Genomic DNA, 26,128 nt, shown 5'->3' on the forward strand with positions numbered 1-26,128 from the left:
ACTGCATAAGCACTCCACGACTGTATGTAATATTAATTCAACACATTATTTCTAGAACAAGGTAGAGGCACCACAAAGAAATTGGGAACGAGACCACTACAACGTCTAAAACAGTGATAATGTTAACACAAATGATTTTTCATCATTGATCCAAAATGTTTGTTAAAAACTTGAAGTTGAATTCAAGTTAATGAATTGCTTTGGCCTCCTATATAAAGGTTAGCTTAGGAGGCCAAGACAATCCAAAATACAACTCTAATGAGTTTATATTCTTTTTGAATGTATAAATTTTAATTATATTATAATTTGGGTCAAAAAAAAAAATTTTAGACCCAAAAATAATTTATAGACCCAATGGGTCATTAGATTGAGTGAGAGGCGGGACGGGGTGCGGTTTCAATCCCAGCCACTGGTACTAGGGCGGAGTTGAAAACCCTCCCCGCATGGTGCGGGGCGAAGTGCAGGGATGGGTTCACCACGCCCCGCGCAATGCAGGTACCCCTAACGAATGCTGAGAAACGAGGAAAATATCAATGGGAAGAAGATGTACATTGCTGCCAGGTCATGTTTTTAAAAAAGACCCGACTATAACCCAGTACCCGAATCGGGTAGGTTTGGATTTTGGCAACCCGGGTTCCGGCTCGAGTTTGATCTGGGCCAAAACCAGGAACAATAATCTAATTTTTCGGGTTCCGGACCGGGTCGGGGAAAAATTCCAGCATGATGAACCGTCTTAATTATACTCATGAGAAAAGAAACAGATAATAATTAAAAAAATAACGATAGCAACAGAAGATAATAAATTATAATTGAACTTCAAATATTTAAGGCAAAAATATTCCAATTTCGGCATTCAAATCAAGTTCCATATTAGATAAACTAAACAGAAATAAAAATTTCTTAGAACGAACAATCAGAACGTGGTTCAGGCAAAGCATCTGTTCTTGTGGGACAGACAATTGAAAAAACCCTTCAGCGGTACAGCAAGGCAAAAAAGCACATTGAGGATCTTAACCATGTGCTTTGCAATGGGGATTTTGCTCGTAAGATTTGGCGCTTGGCATCAAATCATTTTGGTGTGCATATGGGTATTTTTAGAACTTGGCAGGATCAGGTCAATTATTGGTTTCGTCGCGCTGGTAATGTGTCTCAAGTTAGAACTATCTTTGGTATTCTTCCTTCCATTGTCTCCTGGAAACTATGGGATTGGCGCTGCAAAGCCAGGTATGAAGGTAAGCTTGAGACAGTGGCTTCAGTCTGGCATGTTATTAAGTTTTGGATTTGCAGAATTATGTAGTTAATCACCAAGGTGTTGAGACTCCCTATCAAGGATATTGATTTTTTAAATATGTTGGATATTCCGGTTTTAGCTCCAAAACCAAAGAAGGTTTCTGTGGTTAAATGGATTAGGCCACAACAGAATTGGGTGAAACTCAACATAGATGGTAGTAGTCTGGGCAATCCTGGCCCAGTTGGTGTGGGGGTGTTATTCGGGATTTTGGTGGCAATTTGTGTGTGGCTTACTCAGTTTTCTTGGGCCAGGGTTATAATAATTTTGCTGAGATGAGAAGTTTGCTGGAAGGGGTTAGGAGGTGTTGTCAGCTTGGCTTTCATCGAGTTCATATTGAGACTGACTTTCAAATTCTTGTTAGATGGGTTATTAGAGGAGATTGTAATATTTGATATCTTGAAGATTTTTGGGAAGATATTCTAACTTGCCTTGGATGCATGGAGTATAAAATTAGTCATATCTTTCATGAAGGAAACCCAGTGGCTGATTTTTTTGCTAAGCAGGGAGCTGGGGATTTAAATATGAATTGGAATAATAACAGGCATCCGCTGCCTAGTAAGTTAAGAGGCCTTATTCGCATGGATAGAATTGGTTTGCCATATATGCGGATATCACAGTGAGGTAAGTGATCTGTTGCACTTGTTTATTTTGGTTTTTTATTTAACTATTGTGCACTGATGTTTCTATGCAGGTTGTTTTTATCCCTTGTTTTTGTGTTGGTTTTCTTGTGGTTTATTTCTTACTTTTTGGGATATTTGTATGATGGTCATATAGTTGAGGTTTTTGCTGCCTGGGTTTTGGGTTTTTTTGTAATCCCCAGGTGATTGGTTGTAACCCCGATTTTCCTCCGCCACAAGTGAGGGCTATTAATAAAATTGGAGTATCGTCCTCTTCTGAAAAAAAAAAAAAAAAAAAAAAAAAAAAAAAGGCAAAAAAGCACATGGTTTACCCCAATTGAGAGATCAGATTAGAAAACAATCAGAACCTAATATGCTGTAAAGTATACTTGACCAGCTGAAAAAGAGATCATTACCTTAATGAAGCCAATTTCCTTGGCGTTGCTACGGAAGCACTGTCTGCAACGCATGAGCCCATACTTCCGGATCAACCCATGGGGATTCCCGCACACACAACTACCAAAGAAAGGGGAAAAGGAAACACCACAATATCAATATCAAAATCGAAATGGGTATTGGTAACATGAAACCAGCTAATCCAAAACCATGTATAAAATCAATACTAGAAAGTGATGAACTTCAAAAACTCAATCCAAAACCACCCCGCCTGAAATGTTTTTTAAATCATTGCACTTCAACAATCACAAGTAACGAAGCAACTCAACACACCACGACTAATATCGAGAAAAAGGCCATATTATCACTACGACTATCAGATCATTCCGCAGGGCATTTCCCCTCAACTTAAGCATGTGTTATTCTTTCACCAAGTTTTTTTAACACCATTAATTTGTTCCAATCATTACTATCCAGTAATTCCTAATTAGACAGCTTCCGCATGCACTACTAAATTGCTCACAAGAAACTATCGTCAATTACCCAGTTATTTTCCACTGGAATTATCCTCCTGACTAGAGGCTAGAATGCATCGTTATTCTTCCAGAGAAAAGGATCATCGTTTTCAAGCATAATTAACGAAATAATGACTTTTTAGCGCAAATATCCAAAAAAATCAACGCCGCCAAAATAAATATGAGCTGAAAAAACATTCAATCACTGTAGCAATAAACACAGATAGCAAACAGAGTCAACAAATCGACAACCAAAGAAGGCTAAATAGAGAATACAAAACATTAGTGACTCTCCGTAATAAGGAAAAGCCTCGAAAGGAATGCAATAAATTTTTTTGTTTTTTCCTTTCATTCGATATTCTCTCGGGGACCAAACAGGTTGAAAGAGGAAATCCATATTTGTACCAGGCGCGGGAGCCAGGGCCGTAGTTCTTGGGGTGAGAATTCCATACGTTGGAGTGTCCCATGATTTCTTTGGCGTTTCAGTGAAAGTGGGATCTGCAAGCAGGCGTTGATAAAACCCTAGAAAACGCAGCAGAATACAAGGTCGGTCATCAAGGGAAAATTAGATTCCGTTTAGACTAATTGATGAGTTGAATGGTTTGTAAATAATAAAATAAAATATTTTAATATTATTATTATTTTAAAATTTAAAAAAATTAAATTATTTATTATATTTTATATAAAATTTTAAAAAAGTTATAATGATGAGATTGAATGTGATGCATTTCGAATGCAAACGGCCAAGTATTTATATAAGGGTTAAGGTATCGTTTGGATTTGAAGATGAGTTGAGATATGTTGTGAATAATAGTAAGATAGATTGTGAATAGTAATGAAATTTGTGAGTTAAAATTGATGAATAATAATGAGATAAATTAAGATGAATTGAAATAAATTGAGATGCATTACGAATATAAACCTCTACTTAGAGTCGAGCCGGCGAGTCCCTCTCAGCTCGGTCTTTATATGATTATGGGCATAGTTAGAAAAACCCAAATCAAGCCCACCAGCCTGTTTTGCTTAATGTATTAAAAAGAACAGAAGGACGACGTAGTCGTTTTGCTTGACGTAGTTGACATAGTTGCTTTGCTTAACATAGTTGCTTTGCTTAATGTATTAAAAAGAACAGAACGACGTAGCCAGCAACCTAGCTGACATAGTTGTTTTGCTTAAGGACGTGGTCTATACGCAAAAGATTCTGCAGAGACTCTCTCTCTCTCTGAGACAGTCGGTCCCTCTTTGCTCTTTCCAGTTTCCATGGCGAATCAAGCTACGTCTTCATCTTCCTCCTCTGGTCCACAGGTACATCAAACTGAGGGTTCTTCTTCTTATTCTTTTCAAAATCTCTTCTTTTTTTTTTTTTTTTTTCTACAGTGGTGGTTTGTTAGTTTAGGCTCTGATAAGATTTTCTGAATGATCGACTCAGGAACACGGACTTGAAGGTCAAGCAGAAGAGGAAGACTTATTAACTAGATCCAAACAGCAACAGGAATCCACGCAGAAGCAACTAGCAGAACAGCAACAAAGCATTGCAGAGCTTCAGCAACGCATGACAGAAATCAATGATATGATGCGGACCTTCTTTGAAACCAAAAATCCAATGATCCACGGTGAAAGGGAGTGGGAAGCCCAGGACCTGACGAGAATCTGCACAAGGGGAGTCAAGTTAGACTTTCCTCACTTTGAAGGCAGCAACCCATCAGAGTGGCTTTTCAAAGCAATGCAGTACTTTGACTTCCATCAAACACAGGGAGCTCACCGTCTATTGATGGCATCTTACCACATGAAAGGAGAAGCATTTATTTGGTATCAAGATGCTTGGGGCAGCCGTCAGTTCATGGATTGGGAGACCTTCACACGAGCTCTCCAAATCTGTTTTGGTCCTATGACCTACGATGATCCAATGTACGATGATCCAATGGAAATGTTAGTAAGGTTGAAACAGTCCTCTTCAGTGGCAGAATACAAGGCTCAGTTCGAATCCCTTTCCAACAGGTTGACAGGCTTACTGGATGGTCATAAGCTCAGCTGCTTTATCAGTGGGCTGAAGGATGAGATACGTCGGCCTGTCAAGACGTTTAATCCAGTAAGTTTGAACGCAGCGTTTTGGTTGGCTAAAAGACAAGAAGAATATCTAGCTAGTCTTAGAAGACAACCTAAACAAGATGGGGAAAAGAGTAGGTTACCTGCATCGGGCACCATGAACCATGAAAACCATGAAGGGGCTAACAGGTGGGTTAAACCCACAGGACCAATAACTTCACAGCAGATGGATGAAAAACGTAGAAGAGGCCTTTGTTATCACTGTGAAGAGAAATGGCACCCAAACCACATTTGCAAGACCCCAAAGATCTATCTATTGCATGGCTATGAAGAGGTAAAGGATGAAGTAGTGGTAGAACCTATTGAGGATCCAAAACAGAAAACAAGACTTAAGGTGGATCCATCAGCAAAGTTAGCAAAGCGTGTGGCCAATAGAAAAGTGGTGAAGAGTGAAGGGTACTGTGAAACTGCACCTATCACGATTCAAGGTAATATATTCTCTTTTCCTCTTTACATTCTTGGGCTGGGGGCTGTGACTTGGTGTTGGGAGTTAATTGGCTAGCAGCACTGGGCCTTATTGTGTGAAATTTCTCAAGGTTATCCATGGAATTTGGGAAGAGTGAGAAGAAGAGGCTTTAAAATGCAGCCCTCAACCTTAGGGGGCAACAGCAAGGCTATGTTAGCATCCCTAGCGAGGGGGAATGGCATGCTTTTGCAAATAGAGCAGCAAGAGAATGAGCCACAAAAGGAAGCGAACAAAGTAGATATTGAAGGGTTGCTGAGTAATTCAGGGTGGTATTTAAAGAACCATAAGGTTTACCCCCCACCAAGAAGCTATGACCACAAGATAGCGTTAAAAGAGGATACTCGACCCATTTCCACTGGACCTTATAAATACCCTTACTACCAAAAATAAAAATATTGAGAAAATAGTATCATAATTACTAAAAAGTGGGGTAGTGAGGCCTAATTCCAGCCCTTTTTTATCTTCGGTGTTGTTAGTGCATAAGGTGGATGGGGGGTGGAGATTATGTGTTAATTATCTAGCACTGAACCAGGAAACTGTCAAAGACAAATTTCTATTCCAGTGATTGATGAGTTGTTGGATGAGTTGGGAGGTGTTGTAGTGTTTTCGAAGTTGGACCTAAGGTCAAGTTACCAGCACATCAGGATGGTCGTCGCCAAAACAATGTTTAGAACTCATGAAGGCCACTATGAGTTCTTAGTGATGGCATTTGGGCTCACTAACGCCCTTTCTACTTTTCAGAGATTAATGAATGATGTTGTTAGATCACTATTGAGGAGGTTTGTTCTTGTATTTTTTGATGACATATTGGTCTACAGTAGAAGCTGGGAGGAGCACTTAGACCACCTCCGATAGCTGTTACAGCTACTGCAGGACCACAAACTATATGCAAAACGTTCTAAGTGCAGGTTTGGGGTAAATAAAGTTGATGATTTGGGTCACATAATTTTAGATCAAGGGGTCAAGACCGATCCCTCAAAGATTAGTTCTATGTTGGATTGACCAACACCTAGAAATCCAAAGGCCTTGAGAGGGTTTTTAGGATTAACTGGGTACTATAAAAAATTTATTAAGAATTATGGGTTATTGGCAGCCCACTAACGAGTCTTTTAAGGAAGAATGCTTTTTTATGGTCACAGGAAGTGGAGCAGGCATTTAGCACATTGAAAGAGGTTGTCACCCAACCCCCTGTCCTCAGACTCAGTGATTTTTCACAACCATTTATAGTGGAATGTGGTTGCTACCCGCATGGTGCGGGGGTGGGGAAAAAATCTCATCCGCCCCGCCCCCGCCTAGGCCAACACATTGGGTCTAAAAAAAATTTTTTGGACTAAATTATAATATAATTTAAATTATAAATTAAAATTTATAAATACAAAAAGAACTTAAACTCATTAGAGTTAGATTTTGGATTGTCTTGACCTCCTAGGCCAACCTTTATATAGTAGGAGGCTAAAGCAATACAATAGCCATCCTTAAGCAATGTGAGACTTACTACTAAGTCTCACATTGCTTAAGGATAAATATTGTATTGCCTTGGTCTCCTATATAAAGGTTGGTTTAGGAGGCTAAGGCAACCCAATGACTTGAATACAATTTCAAATCTTTAATAAATTGTATATATCTATATACAATATATTTATTTATATATAAATATAAAAAAAATATTTTTTATATATATGAAGTGGAGCAAGGGCGGGATGACCCCAGCGAGGCCTTCTCCATGCGGGGCTGGGGGCCCCGCCCCCACATGGGCGGAGCGGAGTAGAACGCCTGTCCATGCGGAGGCAGGGCAGACATGGGTGGGGTAGCGTGGTACGGAGCCCCACTGCCCACCCTTATATGCTAGTAGGAAGGGTATTGGGGATGTCCTAATACAATCAGGGTAGCCAATAGCGTTTTTTAGTAAAGTGTTGAAAGGAAGGGCCTTCCTCTCTACTTATGAAAGAGAACTGTTGGCTGTGGTTACTGTAGTTCAGAAATGGTGCCCCTATCGCTTAGGGCAATCCTTTATCATCAAGACAAATCAGCAAGCGCTGAAATTCCTACTCGAGCGAAGGATTGGAACAGAAGCTCAGCACAAGTGCCTTAACAAGTTGATGGGTTATGAATTCAAGATAGAGTACAAGAAGGGGAATGAGAACTTAGTGGCAGATGCTTTATCTAGAAAGGAAAAGGCAGGAACTGAGTTTATGGGGTTGCTAGCAAAATCAATTTTCCCTCAACTGAATAGGTGGAGGAATTCAAGCAGAGTTACCAGAATTTTGAGGAGTTCATAGATCTGTTTGCTAAGGTATAGAACCAACTAGAGGTGCCAAAGGGAGTCACTTTACAACAGGGATTGATTTTGAAGAAGGGTAGAATCCTAATGGTGGCAGATTCACCCTTCAAATTGAAGGTGCTTCAGTATATCGAGACAAATCCCAGGGCAGGTCATTTTGGCTATTTGAAAACTTATTAGAGGGCCAAAAGGGACTTCTACTGAACAGGCACGAAAAATGATATAAAAAAGTTGGTGAGGGAGTGTGATATGTGCTAGGCTACTAAGTATGAAACTCTTCCCCTGGCAGGGCTGTTACAGCCCCTTCCTATACCTCAATAAGCGTGGAGTTACATCTCCATGGACTTTATTGAAGGACTACCAAAATCTAAGAGTTACTTAGTCATTTTGGTGGTCGTGAATCAATTTACCAAATAGGGGCACTTTATGGCCCTATCTCACCCTTACACAACACTAGAAGTGGCCAAGGTGTTTATGGGGTCAATATTTAAGTAATTCCTAAAACTATAGTGTCTGACAGTGATTCCTTATTCTTGAGCTTGTTCTAGAAGGGTTTGTTTGCCCTCTAGGGAACATCCCTTAACTTCAGCTCTACCTACCACCCTCAAAGTGATGGGCAAATTGAGGCGTTGAATAAGGTTTTGGTTATTTTAGGTGTTATGCAAGGCACAAGCCTGCGGGATGGAGCCAATGACTACCTCTAGTTGAGTGGTGGTACAATAGTACCTACCACAGTTCGACCAAGTTGTCCCCTTTCGAGGCCCTCTATGAGTATCCACCCTCGAGACTAATAGACTATGTCCCAGGAACCTCAGCTAACGTGACAATGGATCAGTTACTTAAAACCAGAGCCCAAGTTCTCAATATATTGAAAAACAATCTCACAGTGGCAAAAAACTGAATGAAAACGCATGTAGATAAAAAGAGGATTAAGAGGGAATTCAAAGAAGGGGGACTGGGTGTACCTCCGTCTCCAGCCGTACCGCCAAAAGTCAATGGCAGCTCGCCGCAACATGAAGCTAGCTTCACGTTTCTATAGGCCCTTCAAGGTGGCCCAAAGGCTAGGATCTATGGCTTACCTTCTCGAGCTATCGTCTGCCTCTCAAATTCACTTAGTGCTCCATGTTTCGTGCTTGAAACAGAAGTTGGGAGCTCAGATCCGGTAACTAGCAACCCTCCTCCCACCAATGATGACGGCGAGGTCCTACTGGAGCCTGAGGCAGTGCTTGAGTGACGCTTTAGACGCTAGGGAAACAGGGCCGTAATAAAGGTCTTGATCAAATGGGTAGGTGCTTCAGAGGAGGAGAACAATTGGGAAAGCTTGTGGAAACTGAGGTCTTTGTATCCACACCTTGTGAACAAGGTCTTATAAGGAAAGGGGAATGTTACGATGCTCATGGGAAGATATCAAAGAAGAGGCTAAAGGTGGGAGCTTGAGTTTCTGATAAAGACAGATCGAAGATAAGAGAAAGAGAGAGGAAGCCAAATGCAAAGGAATTATTCGGGAGGGCCTTAGTAATGATGGAAAACGACGTAGTCTTACTATTAGAATAAAATGTGTAATTTTGGCAGTGTAAAACACATAGCTTAAATAGCTTAAAACGGTGTAGTTTACTTCTGTTGCAAAAAGTCAAAAGTAAGGGGTAATTTGTAATTTCACTTATGGTTTGTTAAATCCCACGCCAGGGGTGGGGTTTTAGGCATTCTGGAATCTGTGAAAATGGTTATCTTCTTGGAGGAATTGGGTGGCCTCAAACTCACCCATACATATGAATCTTTCATGTTTACAGTCTATATGCTCTACATTCATCTCTATCATTTACTAGCATATTACATAATCATTGCATACGAATTTACAGTTCCCACTAGAATCTTAACAGTTGAGGCTCAGACTCATTGCGATCATTTGGATGCCCTATCTTTCGATCTCGCTCACATTTCGGCCCCCGATACTCCCTGCTACAGGTTTCTTCTCAGATCTATACTCCACCTACAAATATCAGCAATATTTTCTCCTTTTTTTTTTTTTTTTTATGTTTTGTTAGAGGTCTCTGTTCTATGCTAGTGATAGGTTTGTCATTTACCTTAAATATAGCCTACTCGTTGAATTGTATATTGCATTCTATAATGATATGTGGAAATCGTTGCCATCAAATAGGTGTCAACACCTTAGTGAGAACTGGTTATGTTTATGTTGTAAGGAAGTACTTTGCAGCCGTTACGTGAACAAGCACATGCTCCAGCATTACCAGCAGACAAATCATTGTCTGGTGACAATGATTTGGTTTTCTTGTTTAATTTTCTCGACAATTTATTACAACATTGTCTTGCTCATGCACTGTTTTCTTTCTAAAACAGGGATCTATCCATTTGGTGTTTCTCTTGTGACACATATTTGGCTGCTCAAATGATTCAGCAACTGCGGCCTGTTCATGAGTTAGCATGCATACTGAAATTTGGAGATGCTTCGCCGTTTCAAGTTTAATGGTTGAACTTGAGTCATTATCCATATGAGGCTTGAAGGTTCAACATCAGGCAGTGGCAAGTTTCTCGTTGTAGCCTTGTAGGCTTTGAGGTTTCCTTTTGTGCACAAGATGAGATGGTGTTTGAAGCTTGAACTGACTATATATAATCAGGTAACTACTCAATCAAACTCGAAGTCAAATTGCGAGTTGTATTAGCTATTAAATCAATGTATTATATAAAGCTTGGAATGTTCATCTTTCTAATAGATGTTTCTTGTGTACCAATATCATTCTTGGGTGCTCAAAAACTTGCAATTCCTATTGTGTACCGCAAAAATGGCATTCCATGCAATTCACTAGGCTAAGGCAGCATAAATGCTGCATAGCCTTGCGATAGAGATGGGTTCTCCTTCGAGAATACCAAACACAAATGTGTCTTCGGACGGATCGATTAATGGAAAATGAAGTCTCAAATTTGCGGTAGCTCAAACTATATTCAAAGTTGTCCAAGAGTGAAAAGCAATAAGTGTCTTCTTTAAATTTCATTTATTGATGAGGTAAAATAATGGTAAAGTTTTCGTTTAAACTGACTTGAGCAAATCTCCTCTCCAGCCCAGGAAATTGCCGATGTAAGAAATACGTACTTTACTACCTAAAAAAAATAAACATGTACTTCTTATTCGTTCAACAAATACAAGAAATATAATGTTGATAATGCAAATTCAGTAGGAGAATCAAAGGCATTCTATATTGAAAAGCATTGCACTTACACGTTAGTATTCAATCACAACTTTAGCAGAAAAAGTGGGGTTTTGTGGATTTGGCACACCCAACTTTCATATGCAAATTACATAAAGCCATTTACGGTCTCAAGCAAGCCCCGAGAGCATGGTTTGCTCAACTCAGCACTTGGTTACTTGACTATGGATTCAGCTCCTCCAAGGCAGATTCCTCTTTTTTTATTCTCAATTACAATGGTATTCAAATTTATTTTTTGGTCTATATTGATGATATAGTGCTTATCTCCTCACATCAATCTGCCATTGAGAAGCTTATTCATGATTTGGGCTGTGCCTTCCCAGTTAAAGACCTCGGCACCCTCTCCTATTTTTTTGGCCTCGAGGTTGATCATATGCCTACTGGTTTGCTGTTGTCACAGAGGAAATACATTATCTCATACGAAGCAAAATGCTTCTTGCCAAACCCATTTCATCACCGATGGTAGCCTCTCTTAAGTTGTCAAAATTTGATCCCTCTGATTTTGAAGATGTTACTCTCTATCGAAGCATTGTTGGAGGACTTCAATACTTGTCTTTAACTCGGCCTAATATCTCTTTTGCAGTGAACAAAGTATGCCAATTTATGCATACTCCCAAAACCTCTCACTGGAGTGCAGTCAAGTGTATTCTAAGGTATCTCAAATCTACAATTAATTTTGGGCTATTTTTCAAGACTCAGTCCAGTTTTCAGCTTCATGCATACTCTGATGCTGATTGGGGGGTTGCCTCGATGACCGTCGATCAACTGGAGGGTACTGCATATACTTGGGTCGTCACCTTATTTCTTGGAGCTGCAAAAAGCAAAGCACTGTGGCTCGCTCATCAACTGAGGTAGAGTATAAATCTCTTGCATCTTCTGCAGCTGAAACCATCTGGTTACAAACAATCCTTCGTGATCTGGGAATTTTTTTACCTAAAGCTCCTACCTTGTGGTGTGACAACATAGGAGCTACTTACCTCTCGGTGAACTCAGTATATTATGCCAAGACCAAGCACATGAATATTGATTTCCATTTTGTTAGAGATAGGGTGGCTGCCAAGACATTACAAGCCTCCTTTTGCAGTTTCAATGATCAAATAGCTTATGTGCTCACCAAACCAGTTGTTGCAGAAAAGTTTCATTATTTTCGATCGAGTCTCAATGTGGTTGACACCCCATCAGACTCGACTGGGCGTATTGGACTTAGTGACTCATCTACAACACATTTTGACAAATAGATGGAATGTATACAGGGCAGCTCGGCAATAACAGAATGGCAGAGTCATGCACCATGCCACATACAACAGCAGACCAATATTTCTTCTCATTCCTTCTAAAATAGAACCGTAGACAAATTAGTTAATAATTCTCTCAAGTTGTACAAACAATATTCCCTTTCTATTTTCCGTATAGCTTTTTTATTTCACTTCTATTCTCTGTATAAATACCAACATCTTTCAATGAGAACGTAAGGAAGTTTTCTTTGCATTATTTTTAGCTATGTCAACAAACACATCATTCAAAATCATAATAAGGCTTTGCTCCGCTGGTATAGTACAAGAAAATATCTATATTTTGACTATTCCCTTCTATAGATATAATCAGTCTAAGAATAAATAATATATTCACAATTCAAACCCTTATCTCGTGAGCAACATACTCCTTTTGTGAATACTTTCAAGCAAGCAAATAAAAAAGCATGCAGAACAAATATCAAGTCATGAATGTTGGTGGGTACGTTACTATGCCCTACTAAATTTATACCGTATAAGCATTGGCATTGGCTTCATTAAAATCATCTTTAAAATTTGATGAAAAGTATATGTTTTTCATAAATCTAAAACTTCACTATCCATAACCTCACATTAGATTAGCTATTAGATTCATCAAAATAAAAATAAAATATTTTTTTAATAATATTTTTTTTTCATATTTTATAATTACACTAACCATATGTACATTAATAATTTAATTTGATACTTAAATTATTATTTTTCAACTAATTTTTTTTCTCAACCTAATTACCTAACAAATACATTTCACAAACTAATTTTCAAACCCATAGTCTATTGCATATCTCCATAAAAAGAGTACAATAATCCTGTTTGGCTGCCAAGAAAAAGAGATATCCAAGAACTTGAAGAAAGTTAAAAATAGAATCCAGAAGTTATCATCTGAAGTAATTCAATGCGGGTTCACTCCTGTTAGGGAGATATAGTGATAATTCCAAATGACAAAGTTCCCAATTTCAATTTTTCATGTGCATCAAACATTTTTTCTTTCTTTATGATTTTTTTTTTTTTTATCAATAAAGGGAACGTTTTCTCTTTCTTTATGAATTGAGAGGGAACATTTTCTCACAAATGAAAAATTCAGAGGCCTTGTCTTACTTCTTTCTCAAGAAAGCAAGTCCAGGTTGAGTGCTCCTGTAGCGAATTGGAGAAAAAGGTGAGTGACTCGTAAGGAGAGAGTTGTGGAGCGAAATTGAAATCAGATACCTTAGATCGATGGAGGCCAGAGGAAGAGACGAAGAAGGCGATGTTTGCGAGAGCCATGCAAATGGTGGATTGGCAAAATTGTGGCAGTAGAGGGAAGAGAGATAAAGGAAAGAGAAGTCATTGTTACTTCAAAGCCAAGACCAGATGAAGAACCAATGATTTGCGGTTTGGAGCTTAAATTTCTACAGAGGGAAAGGTTGAGAAAGAGGGTGGCGTCGGGCTCTAAAGGGGAAGATAGAAAGAGAAAGGGAAGAGAGAAAAGGGAGAGGAAAATTTGAATGGGAGTAAGAAAACTTTTTTTCGAATTCACGGGGGAAAGAAACATCTGTTGTCCTATTTGATCCGTTACACACCTGCTTGTCCTTAGCAAAAACAGAATAAAAAACAATTAGAATATTTTGTCTTGTATCCTCTGACATCCACTACTATAAGGATGAAAGAGAGCTGCTAGTTTTCCTATCTTGAAAAAGTCATTGTCAAACTTACTAGTTTGTTACTATTTTGGAGGTTAGGGACCCTCGAAGATCCCGTAACAATACAAGAATTCAATCCATTTTCATTTCCAGCATTCTGTTCTTACATCATACAAACACCATTACAACATCTCATTCCCTTTTCATCATTTACATATATACAGAATCATAACAATTAGTATCAAAGTCACCCCACGTCTAAGGCCATGTTGCGACGGTTGCAATCATGCGGCACGAGGGTTGATGCCGGCAGGGCAGTGTTCGCCCGGAGTTAAGAAAAAACCTAGTGCACAGCCAACCCGTGTGAGCGTCGGGACCATCATGGACATCAGTTGCAGAGCATGGTAGTTGTTACGATCTCACATCGACTAAGTATGAGATTGGTTGATGGTTTATAAGCTCCTAAACACCATTCCCTTGTAAGCTAGTTTTCAAGTGTGAGTTCTACCCAGAAACACATCCTACCAATCCCCAGCCAAACAATGTCATCAATATCAACCAGCTAAACAGCTTCATCATTACCAACCCAGAAATACATCCTACCCATCCCCAGCCAAATAACTTCATCAATATCAACCGTCCAAACAGCTTCATCATTACCAACACAGAAATACATCCTACCATGGCAGAAAACACCCGATCCAAACGCCAACAACAAGAAGCATTACAGCACCAAATCGAATCACACCAACAAGAGCTCATTGAACTACGAACAGATGTCCAAGAAATTAAGGATATGTTGCGCACCTTTTTTACCCAACAGCACAATCCACCACCCATAAACCAAGAACCACCACCAAAAATGGAAAACCCAGACCCAAGAAGGTTCAACCCACGGGGGGTCAAACTCGAGTTCCCTCAATTTCAAGGTGTTAATCTTGCAAATTGGCTCTTCAAAGCCAACCGTTACCACATGGAAGGAGATGCCCTCGTATGGTTCCAAAATGTTGCAGATGGAAGGTTCTATCGTGATTGGGACGCCTTTTCCAGATCGTTGCTCCTTCGTTTCGGATCGACAACATATGACGATCCCATGGAGGCATTGACAAGGCTCAAACAAACCAACTCGGTGGCTGGATATATGGCACAGTTTGAAATATTATCCAATCGTTTAAGGGGCCTGTCGGATTTGCATAAACTGAGTTGTTTCCTTAGTGGCTTGAAGGACGAGATTCTCATCCCAGTCCACATGTTGAAACTTGTGAATTTAAATGCAGCCTATGGATTAGCTAAAATGTAAGAGGAATACCACAACAGTACAAAAAAATTCAGTAAACCAATGGGGGAAAAGATCACTACAGCAATGGAACGGAGCTCTTATTCCAAGGATAATTACAACAAATGGAAGAAACCAATAGGTTTTACTAAACCTGTAACCTTAATGCATATGGATGAGAAACGTTGAAAGGAGTTGTGCTACCATTGTGATGAAAAATAGAACCCAACACACACTTGCAAAAACCCTAGAATTTATTTCTTGCAAGTGGATGAAGAGATAGCAGATGAGGAAGAGAAAGAAGCTAGTGAGAAGGAGGAAGAAAACAGGCACATAGAAATTCTGCCCAACAGCAAAGATGAACTGGAGATTTCCTTGGCTGCCATAACTGGAACTCCTACAGTGCGTACTATGAGGTTGGTGGGAAGTATTAAAGGGGAACAAGTTGTGATTCTAGTAGACTCGGGTGACTCGCACAACTTTATAGATATTACTTTCATCTCAAAATTGCAGCTGCCAGTGGATTACTTAGTAAATTTAAAGGTAAGGGTAGCTAATGGTCAAGGCCTAAACAGTGAAGGGTTGTTTAGAACAGTGCAGTTGAAGGTGCAAGGTAGCTTACTACAACTTCCTCTCCATTTATTAGACCTAGCTGGTTGTGATATTGTATTAAGGGCTCAATGGCTCAATGGTTGAAACCGTAGGCCCTATCACTTGGGATTTTTCCAAGTTGCTCATGAACTTTATGTGGGAAGGGAAGACAATAGAATTAAAATGGCTGAAATTGAACCCTTCAGTTGACAGGATAGTGAGAAAACATTCAAGGCCACTATGGCCAAGGGGAAGGGGATTCTCTTACAAATTATGTGCGATGAGGGTGAGGAACTCGATTATGGGAATGTGGATGGGCAATTTTCAGAACTGTTGGAGGATTTTAAAGAGGTTTTCAATGAACCCCAGGGGCTACCACCACCTCGTAGCCATGACCATCATATAATCCTCAAAGAAGACACCCAACCTATCACAAATAGACCCTACCGATACCCTTACTACCAGAAAATAGAAATCGAAAAAATTGTGGCTAAGTTGTTGAAGTCAGCAGTAATTAGGCCTAGTTTTAGCCATTTTTCCTCCCCTATTTTGATGGTTCGTAAAGTTGACGGTAGTTGGTGGCTTTGCGTGGATTATAGGGCACTCAATAAGGAAACGATAAAGGCAAAGTTTTCCATTCCAGTTATAGATGAGTTATTGGATGAACTCTTTGGGACGGTATTTTTTCTAAGCCTGATTTGCGATCGGGCTATCACCAAGTGATAGTAGTGCCTAGTGACATTCCTAAAACAGCTTTTCGTACCCATGACAGACATTACGAGTTTTTAGTGATGCTTTTTAGCCGTAGTAACACTTTAGCCACATTTCAAGGGTTAATGAACGATATATTCAAACCCTTTTTTAGAAGATTCGTGCTTGTATTTTTTGACAACATCTTGGTATATAGTAAATCTCGGGAAGAGCATGTGACTCTTTTGAGGGACGTTTTGAACATGCTGAAACAACACTGTTTATATGCAAACAAATACAAGTGTCGGTTTGCCGTGGACGAAGTTGATTAGTTAGGCCATATCATTAATTCCGAAGGTGTAATGGCAGATTCTTCAAAGATTAAGGCCATGTTAGAATGGCCTGAGCCTAAGAATGTGAAGGCCTTACGAGGATTCCTAGGATTCACGGTTATTACAAGAAATTCATTCAGAATTATGGGCTTATTACTGCCCCTCTCACCTCCTTACTCAAGAAAAACTCTTTTTCTTGGAACTTGGAGGCCAGCGGGGCATTTGCAGCCTTGAAACAAGCTGTCTCCCATCCTCTGGTTCTTAAACTTCCTGATTTCAGTAAATCCTTTGTGATTGAGTATGATGCCAGTGAAAAGGGCATTGTGGCTGTTTTAATACAAGAAGGTAGACCCTTGGCTTATACGAGTAAGGCTCTAAAAGGGAAGGCATTGCTACTGTCCACTTATGAAAAAGAATTGTTTGCCTTGGTTATAGTAGTGTAGCGTTGGAGACCTTATTTATTGGGTCAGTCCTTTATTGTTAAGACTGACTAGCAAGCTTTGAAGTTCTTGCTTGAACAGAAGGTGGGTACAGTTGCACAACAGAAATGGATTACGAAGCTTATGGGTTTGATTTATGTATTGAGTATAAAAAGGGGAAAGAAAATAAGGTCGTTGATGCTCTTTCGAGGAAAATGGAAGGGAATGAAGAGTGAGAGAGTTGCTTAGCCGTGATAACCTTTCCCACAGTGAGGAATTAAAAAATAGTTATAAAGCTTCAACTGAGATGGCTGATTTGCTGGATAAACTGCAGTACAACATTTTAGTCCCTTCTAGTTATACTTTCCAGCAAGGGATTATTTTTAAGAAGGGCATGATTGTGTTAGTTCCGGATTCCACTTTTAAAAACAAAGTGGTGGATTATCTACATGTGGACCCGCGGGCTAGTCATACAGGTTTTTTAAAAACCTATCGACGGGCTAGGCGAGAATTCTTTTGGAAGGGGATGAAAAGTGACATCAAAAGGAAGATAAGGGAGTGTGATGTTTGTCAGGTGAACAAGAGTGAAACAGTGGCCCCATCAGGTCTACCACAACCCTTACCAATTCCCAACCAAGCTTGGACTGATATTTCATTAGATTTTATCGAAGAGCTACCATTATCTAATGGAGTGAGTGTCATATTAGTGGTAGTGGATCGCTACACTAAGTATGATCATTTTCTCACTTTATCACACCCTTACACTGCCCAAGGAGTTGCTCAGATTTTTATGGATCATGTATTCAAGCTGCATGGACTTCCTAAATCGATAATTTCAGACCATGACCAGTGTTTTTAAGTTCTTTTTGGAAGAGCTTATTTGAATTACAAGGGTCTACTCTGAGTTTTAGCTCAGCATACCACCCTCAGTCTAATGGACAGACTGAGGCTCTTAATAAGTGTCTAGAAACTTATCTACGTTGCTACACAGGCACTAAACAAAAACAATGGAGTAAATGGCTTCCTCTAGCAAAGTATAACTACAACAGTTCTTATCATACTTCAACAAAAATCTCACCTTTCGAAGCACTGTATGGGTATCCTTCCCCTCATCTATTGTCCTATATACCAGGTACTTCAGCTATAGAGGCAGTGGATCAATTCTTGAGAATAAGAGAACAAATCAAAGAGCTGTTAAAGGCAAATCTCGAGTGGGCTCAAAATCGTGTGAATTTTTTTGCAGATCAAAGGAGAACAAAAAGAAGTTTCGAGATTGGAGAGTGGGTGTACTTACGTTTACAGCCCTATCGACAGAACTCAGTGGTGAGATGCTGGAATTTAAAACTGTCCCCGAGGTTCTTCAGACCGTTTAAGATTCTCCAGAGGCTTGGAACTGTCGCTTACCGCTTAGACCTTCCAGCATCATCCCTCATACACCCCGTATTCCACGTTTCTTATCTAAAGAAGAAATTTAGATCTCAGACTCAGCCCATTCCAACACTGCCATCCACGGATAAAGAATGAGAAATTTCACCAGAGCCAGAGAAGGTGGTGGATCGACGCCTGAAGAGGCTTGGGGACAGTGCCGTGAGGGAGGTACTGGTCAAGTGGACGGGAGCTCCTTCGGTAGACAATACATGGGAGCTACTTTGGAAACTACAAGAGCGTTTGTGTGGGTAAGGTTATTTAAGCAAAGGGGATTATTATGGGCTCAGATCGGAAGGAAATGGTCTGGGCAATTGGTGGAGAGAGGGGTTCAGTTCGGCGAAACGTTGAGGAAGAAGAAACTGAAGTGTTGAGTTCGTGTCTTACAAGGAAGTAGATGGACTGAAGCTGGATACAGTGTCGTTCCATAAGAAGTGAAGTGTTGCATTTTAAAGGAAGGGCGATACGTCGTCGTTTTGCTTAGAAGAGATGTTGTCTTATTTGATCCATTACACACCTGCTTGTCCTTAGCAAAAATAGAATAAAAAATAGTTAGAATATTTTGTCTTGTATCCTCTGACATCCACTACTATAAGGATGAAAGAGAGCTGCTAATTTTCTATCTTGAAAAAGTCATTGTCAGACTTACTAGTTTGTTACTATTTTGGAAGTTAGGGACTCTCAAAGATCCCGTAGCAAACCATTATAACATCTCATTCCATTTTCATCATTTACATATATTCAGAATCATAACAGAGAAAGGGACGAGAGAGGAAGAAAATGAGAGGAAAAGAAAGGGTCTGAGAGAAAGAAACGGAATCACGGACAAAAAGGAAAGGATAGTTGGAAGAAGTGATTTTGTAATAAAATAATAAAAGTACTCCCAATGGATGTTCTATAATACAATTTCCTTTAAAATATGAAGAAATTTGTTAAAAAATGACCTACAATGGATGTTGTATTTCATCTTCATTTTCCATTTTGCTACAGTGATCCTGCTACATCTAGAGGGAACTGTTCAATCATGTAAAACATTTTTAATTCATTTCTCTCCATCTGATTTTCCCCATCTCTTTAAAATATTTTATCTTCATTTAAAACCACCCCTCTTTCCCACGCTTTCATCTTTGTTTAGCGTCAAAGAGTCTGGGTCTCTCAAATAACAACTCTAGGCACCGAATTTTGCTCAAATAATGATTTTTAGCTTCTCAGTTCCTTTCAAATAACAATTCCATATCTTCAAGTGATCTGACAAAATATCTTCTTTTTATTTTTTAAATTAATTTATATTTAGATTTAGTCTATAAATTTGGATTAATTTAAAATAGAATATAATTATATGATATTGTATATGAGAAGATATTATAAATATCAAAAGATACGAGAATATCATTAGTAATTAGAGAAAATATTTGAAATGAATAAAAAATATTAAAAGGTTAACGTATAATTTTTAAATGATATAAGAAAAAATAAATAAGCTGATGTATGGTATATTGTAAAAATCAGTATATAAAATAGAAAAAGTAAATTTTGATAATGTATTTTAAAGAATGAGATAAAAAATCCATTAAGAGTGCTCAAAGAATAGAAAATGAATAGTGTCTTCAAATATAGAGAGAAAAATAAATATACTGAGTTACAGCCTAAAAAACATGTACCCATTTTCTCCATATGGTACTCGAGAGTTTTGAATAGATAGCGTGAATTCAAGGGCTTAAAAAAGGCTTATTTTCTATCCGTTGGTCCAATGAATCTCTTCTTATGGGCCTAATGAAATCATGAAATATAGAAGCATACATTATGCAGAAGCCATTCCCACATGACCACAAGTAACTTCTCTAGATACATCTTGTCTACCATGCATTTATGGTTGCTGCGGGCTACATTGTTCTTGGTTAAAAATAATGATTTTTCCGGAGAAATTGTCACAACTCTTGGACAAGACCTGAAGGACCGTCCAATCAAAATGAAAAGTAGTTCCACTCGGAAGGGTTTTTTTTTTTTCCTCTTAAAAAACAAAAATACCATATACAACTGGGCAGATAACCCCGCGACATCATATCCGATATAGCATTATTGGAATGTCGTCATTTGCCAGAAGGTTGAAGACAGAAGGGATCCTACTCTTTTTCTTCAGTCTTTCCTTTTCTTCTTCTTTAGTCTCTCTTTCTTCCTCCTCATCCTCTTCTTCGTCCTTGTGCTCCTTCGAAAATTCATGGATCAGATCCGAATAATTCGTCACCTTGCCCGCCATTTCCCTTCTCCCCTTCGCCTTTACCCATCCGTCCCCGCCGAGGTGCGGGAGGACGCCGCCTGCATATTGGCCTTCAAGCGGAGGCGGGGGAAGGATGGGGTGGAATCCTGCCCCGCCCCACTCCGTTTATAATATATATATTAATTATATATATTATATGTAATACGTATTATATAAAAAAAAATACTCAGGGACGACGTTTTGTGCCTGGGTATTTCTTTTAATACCCCTACCCATGACGGCGTTTTGATTAACCAGTCGAAGAGCCCCCCCAACCCCTGTTTCTCTTCTTCCTCGCGATGCATCTTCTCCTATCTCTCTCTCTCTCTCTCTCTCTCTGCAATTCTCGAGTCGCTGTTTGCCTCACCAATGACCAATCACCATTGTCATCTCGAGTCGCCGTAGCCGTCACAGATTTCCTTCGTCATCTCAACCTCAACGCCGGGCGATATAAGTACGACTCAATGGCTCATTCCTGAATCTCTTCGTCAATTGCCCCATTTTTTTTTTTTATTTGTGGATGGAGATTGGAGGATGGGATTAAAGGAGCATTGAGATTGTGAATTGTAGAGGATTTGATTGTGCATGTGATTTTGTGAATCGCTTGATAGTGCTCAATGAATGTGCTGTGAAATTGTGAATCACTGAATTGTAATTTGTTGTGAAGATTGGAGGGGCAGGGGGCGGACGGTTGGAGGTCCACCCCTGCAACCCCGTCAACGGACGGGGTACCACACCCCCGCTGCCCCGGGGGAAAAATCCCGACCCCAGCCCATGTGGGGGCGAGATAGGGGTGGCCCCGCCCCGTAAGGGGCGGGTAACACCCCTAGCATCATCTCCCACCACGAAGACCCACGCCTCACGACTTTGCATCGTTGGAAGCTAAAAATCATAGAAACCACTCCTCCTCAGCCCACGTGAAAATTGCCTTGGAGCCGCCGTACCTTCTCAAGGTCATCACCACCCCTATGTGGAGTCTAGCAACCCATGTTTAGGGGCTTCCAGCAACCAAGTCGCGACCTAGCTCCTCCACACCGTTGCCACCCTGTACCAAGAGCCCTCCATGCACGTATGTGCGCAGCATTCATGGCACCTCACGCCACCACCGCACCCGGGAAACCACACAACCACAGGGCACCGCAGCAACCCATGTTTCACAGCTCCTCCACGACGTAGTAAGCCTCTGTTGCACTATAGAACCGCTACATTTTCCCCCCACAGAACTACAACGTCAAGCGGTTGTTGTTGAAACACCAACGTCAAAAGTCAATTCCTTTGCGTCCAACTGCCAGCCCTTGGCCACCTGGCCGTAACCACCAAACCTCACTGCCCACCATGCCCCTTAACCACTCGTGGTGCCACCACCGTAAACCAGCCGTAAATCCACAAGTAGAGCCATCGTTGGTCATCACGCCAAAGACTCTGTTTTCACCATACCAAAACAGAGCACCCCATTCTCCTAGCTCCCAATTCCATTAGGTGCCACCAGCCTCGACACGATAAAGTCTAGCTCGCCGGCATATTCACCTCAGCCGCCTAGCTCCACTCGAGTGCCCCCTGCACGCCTCCTTCCCTCTCAATAAGCCCACGCCAAACTCCCCCACAGTCGCTCTCTCTCGCTCTCTCTCTCTCTCTCTCTCTGCACTCCTACGTCTCGCGAGCACCATCGTCTACCATACCCATCCCTATTACGACTCCTTCCTCGCTCTCTCTCTCTCTCTCTCTCTCTGCACTCCTACGTCTCGCGAGCACCATCGTCTACCATACCCATCCCTATTACGACTCCTTCGCTCTAGGTTAGTGGTGGAATTTTGCCCCAGGTCGCACGTTGGCTCCTCCCGTAAGCCACATCGAATGGGAAAGGGGGGAACGAAGGAAAATGAAGCGAAAATAAAATGATGCCGTTTTTATTTGTCACGTGGGAGATGATGCCGCAAGGTTCCCCTGCGCAGTTGTATATAGCATTTCTGCTTAAAAAATAAAGCCCAATACATTTCTCCTAAGCAAGGCAGAGGCTGTTATGCACCCTGTTCTCTACTTGTGATAATCACTGTGGCTACTGGTTTTGGAACTGTGATGTAATGATGGATGTAACAGGTTGGCGACGGAAGGAAGAAGATGAAGCTGTCAAAATGAAAGGAACAAGATGCACACTTAACTGTTTGTAAAAATGGCCCCAAGGCCTAATTCTCTACAATATTCTGCTCTTAAAACCAATTACTAATATTACTTTATACTGGTGAAAAACAGAAACAAATGATAATTAAAAAGATACTGGCAGTAACGAGAAGACAATAAACTATAATTGAACTTCAAATATTTAAGCCAAAATATTCCAATTCCGGCATTCAAATAAAGTTCCATATTAGATAAACTAAACAGAAAGTCAAAATTTCCTTAGACTGAACAGATCAGAACGTGGTTCAGGCAAAGCATCTGTTCTTGTGGGACAGAGAATTGAAAAATCCCTTCAGCGGTACTGCAAGGCAAAAAAGCATATATTACCCCAATTGAGAGATCAGATTAGAAAACAATCAGAACCTAATATTCTGTAAAGTATACTTGACCAGCTGAAAAAGAGATCATTTTACCTTAATGAAGCCAATTTCCTTGGCGTTGCTACGGAAGCACTGTCTGCAACACATGAGCCCATACTTCCGGATCAACCCATGGGGATTCCCGCACACACGACTACCAAACAAAGGGGAAAAGGAAACACCACAATATCAATATCAAAATCGAAATGGGTATTGGTAACATGAAACCAGCTAATCCAAAACCATGTATAAAATCAATACTAGAAAGTGATGAACTTCAAAAACTCAATCCAAAACCACCTGCCTGAAATGTTTTTTAAATCATTGCACTTCAACAAGCACAAGTAACGAAGCAACTCAACACACCACGGCTAACATCGAGAAACAGGCCATATTATCACTACGACTATCAGATCATTCGGCAGGGCATTTCCCCTCAATTTAAGCATGTGTTATTCTTTCACCAAGTTTTTTTAACACCATTAATTTGTTCCAATCATTACTATCTAGTAATTCCTAATTAGACAGCTTCCGCATGCACTACGAAATTGCTCACAAGAAACCATCGTCAATTACCCAGTTATTTTCCACTGGAATTATCCTCCTGACTAGAGGCTAGAATGCATCGCTATTCTTCCAGAGAAAAGGATCTTCGTGTTCAAGCATAATTAACGAAATAAATACTTTTTCGCGCAAATATCCAAAAAAATCAACGCCGGCAAAATAAATCTGAGCTGAAAAAACATTCAATCATTGTAGCAATACACAGATAGCAAACAGAGTCAACAAATCGACAACCAAAGAAGGCTATACAAAACATTAGTGACTCTCCGTAATAAGGAAAAGCCTCGGAAGGAATGCAATAAATTAGTTTTTTTTTCCCTTTCGTTCGATAAAAATTCTCTCGGGGACCAAACAGGTTGAAAGAGGAAATCCATATTCGTACCAGGCGCGGGAGCCAGGGCCATAGTTCTTGGGGTGAGAATTCCATACGTTGGAGTGTCCCATGATTTCTTTGGCGTCTCTGTGAAAGTGGGATCTGCAAGGAGCTGCGCAACTGCAAGTCTGCAAGCAAGAGGCGTTGATAAAACCCTAGAAAACGCAGCAGAATACAAGGTAATCAAGGGAAAATTAGTATTTATATAAGGGTTAAGAGTCGAGTCGGCGAGTCCAAACCCTACACAACTCGGACTCTATTCGATTATGGGCATAATTAGAAAAACCCAAATCAAGCCCAGGTAGCCAGCCCACATATTTGTTTCGCTTAATGTATTAAACAGAACAGAACGACGTCGTCCATACGCAAAAGGTCTGCAGAGAGACTCTCTCTCTCTCTGAGTCGGTCCCTCTTTCCAGTTTCCATGGCGAATCAAGCTGCGTCTTCATCATCCTCCTCTGGTCCACAAGTAAATCAAACTGAGGGTTCTTCTTCTTATTCTTTTCAAAATCTCTTTCTTTTCCCTAGAATGTTGGTTAGTTAGTTAGTTTAGGTTCTGATAAGATTTTCTGACTGATCGACTCAGGAACACCGACTTGAAGGTCAAGCAGAAGAGGAAGACTTATTAACACTGTACGGAGCAGATTCGGGGTGGGTTGAGGCTCGGACTCATTGCGATCATTTGGATGCCCTATCTTCCGATCTTGCTCACATTCCGACCCCCGATACTCCTTGCTACAGGTTTCTTCTCAGATCTATACTCCACCTACAAATATCAGCAAAGTTTTCACCTTTTTTTGTTAGAGGTCTCTGCTCTATGCTGGTGATAGGTTTGTCATTTACCTTAACTAGAGCCTACCCGTTGAATCGAATATTGCATTCTATAATGATCTGTGGAAATCGTTGCCATCAAATAGGTGTCAACACCCGAGTGAGAACTGGTTATGTTTATGCTGTAAGGAAGTGCTCTGCAGCCGTTTCGTGAACAAGCACATGCTCCAGCATTACCAGCAGACAAATCATTGTCTGGCACTCAGCTACAGGTGATAGTCATTACCAATTTGGTTTTCTTGTTTAATTTTCTCGACAATCTATTACAACGCTGTCTTGCTCATGCGCTGTTTTCTTTCTGAAACAGTGATCTGTCCATTTGGTGTTTCTCTTGTGACGCATATTTGGATGCTCAGATGATTCAGCAACTGCGGCCTGTTCATGAGATAGCATACATACTGAAATTTGGCGAGGCTCCGCCGTTCCGGACGGTTTAATGGTTGAACTTGAGTCATTATCCATCTGAGGCTTGAAGGTTCAACATCAGGCAGCGGCAAGTTTCTCGTTGTGGCCTTCTAGGCTTTGAGGTTTCCTTTTGTGCACAGAACGGGATGGTGTTTGAAGTTTGAACTGACTAAATATAATCAGGTATTATATAAAGCTTGGAATGTTCATCTTTCTAGTCTCTGTTTCTTGTGTACCACTACCATTCTTGGGTGCTCTAAACTGCAATTCCTACCGTGTACCACAAAAATGGCGTTCCATGCAATTCACTAGGCCAAGGCAGCATAAATACTGCATAGCCTTGTGGTAGAGATGGGTTCTCCTCCGAGAATACCAACCACAAATGTGTCTTTGGACGGATCCATCAATGGAAATCGAAGTCTCAAATTTGCGGTAGCTGAAACTATATTCAAAATTGTCCAAGAGTGAAATGCAATAACTTTCTTCTTTAAAGAAAAAGTTTGTTTTAAGAAAACAAAAGAAATTAATAGAAGGAAATGGAATTCCATTCAATCCGCGTGTAAAGAATCAATCATATTTTTTTCCGAGCTATTTCTGCAAACTTGGAATTCAAAACATAGT

General features: G+C 40.2%; 3 protein-coding genes across 5 annotated transcripts; 1 reads left to right on the forward strand and 2 right to left on the reverse strand.

The window, feature by feature from the left end:
- Nucleotides 1–791: 791 nt before the first annotated feature.
- LOC121257000 (40S ribosomal protein S29-like) lies at nt 792–3,338 on the reverse strand. Of its 2 annotated transcripts, none has more exons than XM_041157846.1 (3): nt 3,225–3,338; nt 2,232–2,424; nt 792–1,009 (listed from the first exon to the last, which is right to left on the reverse strand). In XM_041157846.1, the coding sequence occupies exons 1-2, from the start codon at nt 3,284–3,286 to the stop codon at nt 2,277–2,279; spliced, it is 210 nt and encodes a 69-aa protein (XP_041013780.1). In that variant the 5' UTR covers nt 3,287–3,338; the 3' UTR covers nt 792–1,009; nt 2,232–2,276. The 2 variants fall into 2 exon arrangements, with proteins under 2 accessions (XP_041013780.1, XP_041013781.1); XM_041157847.1 differs by having other exon boundaries at nt 792–981; nt 2,325–2,424; nt 3,225–3,324.
- Nucleotides 3,339–3,996: 658 nt separating this feature from the next.
- Nucleotides 3,997–25,722, forward strand: LOC121256999 (histone deacetylase 6). 2 transcript variants are annotated; one of them, XM_041157844.1, is made up of 5 exons: nt 3,997–4,080; nt 24,683–24,740; nt 24,858–25,012; nt 25,189–25,314; nt 25,410–25,722. In XM_041157844.1, exons 2-5 carry the CDS (start codon nt 24,696–24,698, stop codon nt 25,537–25,539), a joined length of 456 nt encoding a protein of 151 aa, XP_041013778.1. In that variant the 5' UTR covers nt 3,997–4,080; nt 24,683–24,695; the 3' UTR covers nt 25,540–25,722. The 2 variants fall into 2 exon arrangements, with proteins under 2 accessions (XP_041013778.1, XP_041013779.1); XM_041157845.1 differs by having other exon boundaries at nt 4,050–4,080; nt 24,676–24,740.
- On the reverse strand, nt 23,380–24,471 carry LOC121257001 (40S ribosomal protein S29-like). The gene is made up of 2 exons (XM_041157848.1): nt 24,281–24,471; nt 23,380–23,488 (listed from the first exon to the last, which is right to left on the reverse strand). The coding sequence occupies exons 1-2, from the start codon at nt 24,340–24,342 to the stop codon at nt 23,380–23,382; spliced, it is 171 nt and encodes a 56-aa protein (XP_041013782.1). The 5' UTR covers nt 24,343–24,471.
- Nucleotides 25,723–26,128: the final 406 nt, after the last annotated feature.

Source organism: Juglans microcarpa x Juglans regia, chromosome 3S (genome assembly GCF_004785595.1).
Source record: "Juglans microcarpa x Juglans regia isolate MS1-56 chromosome 3S, Jm3101_v1.0, whole genome shotgun sequence".
Taxonomy (NCBI): Eukaryota; Viridiplantae; Streptophyta; class Magnoliopsida; order Fagales; family Juglandaceae; genus Juglans; species Juglans microcarpa x Juglans regia.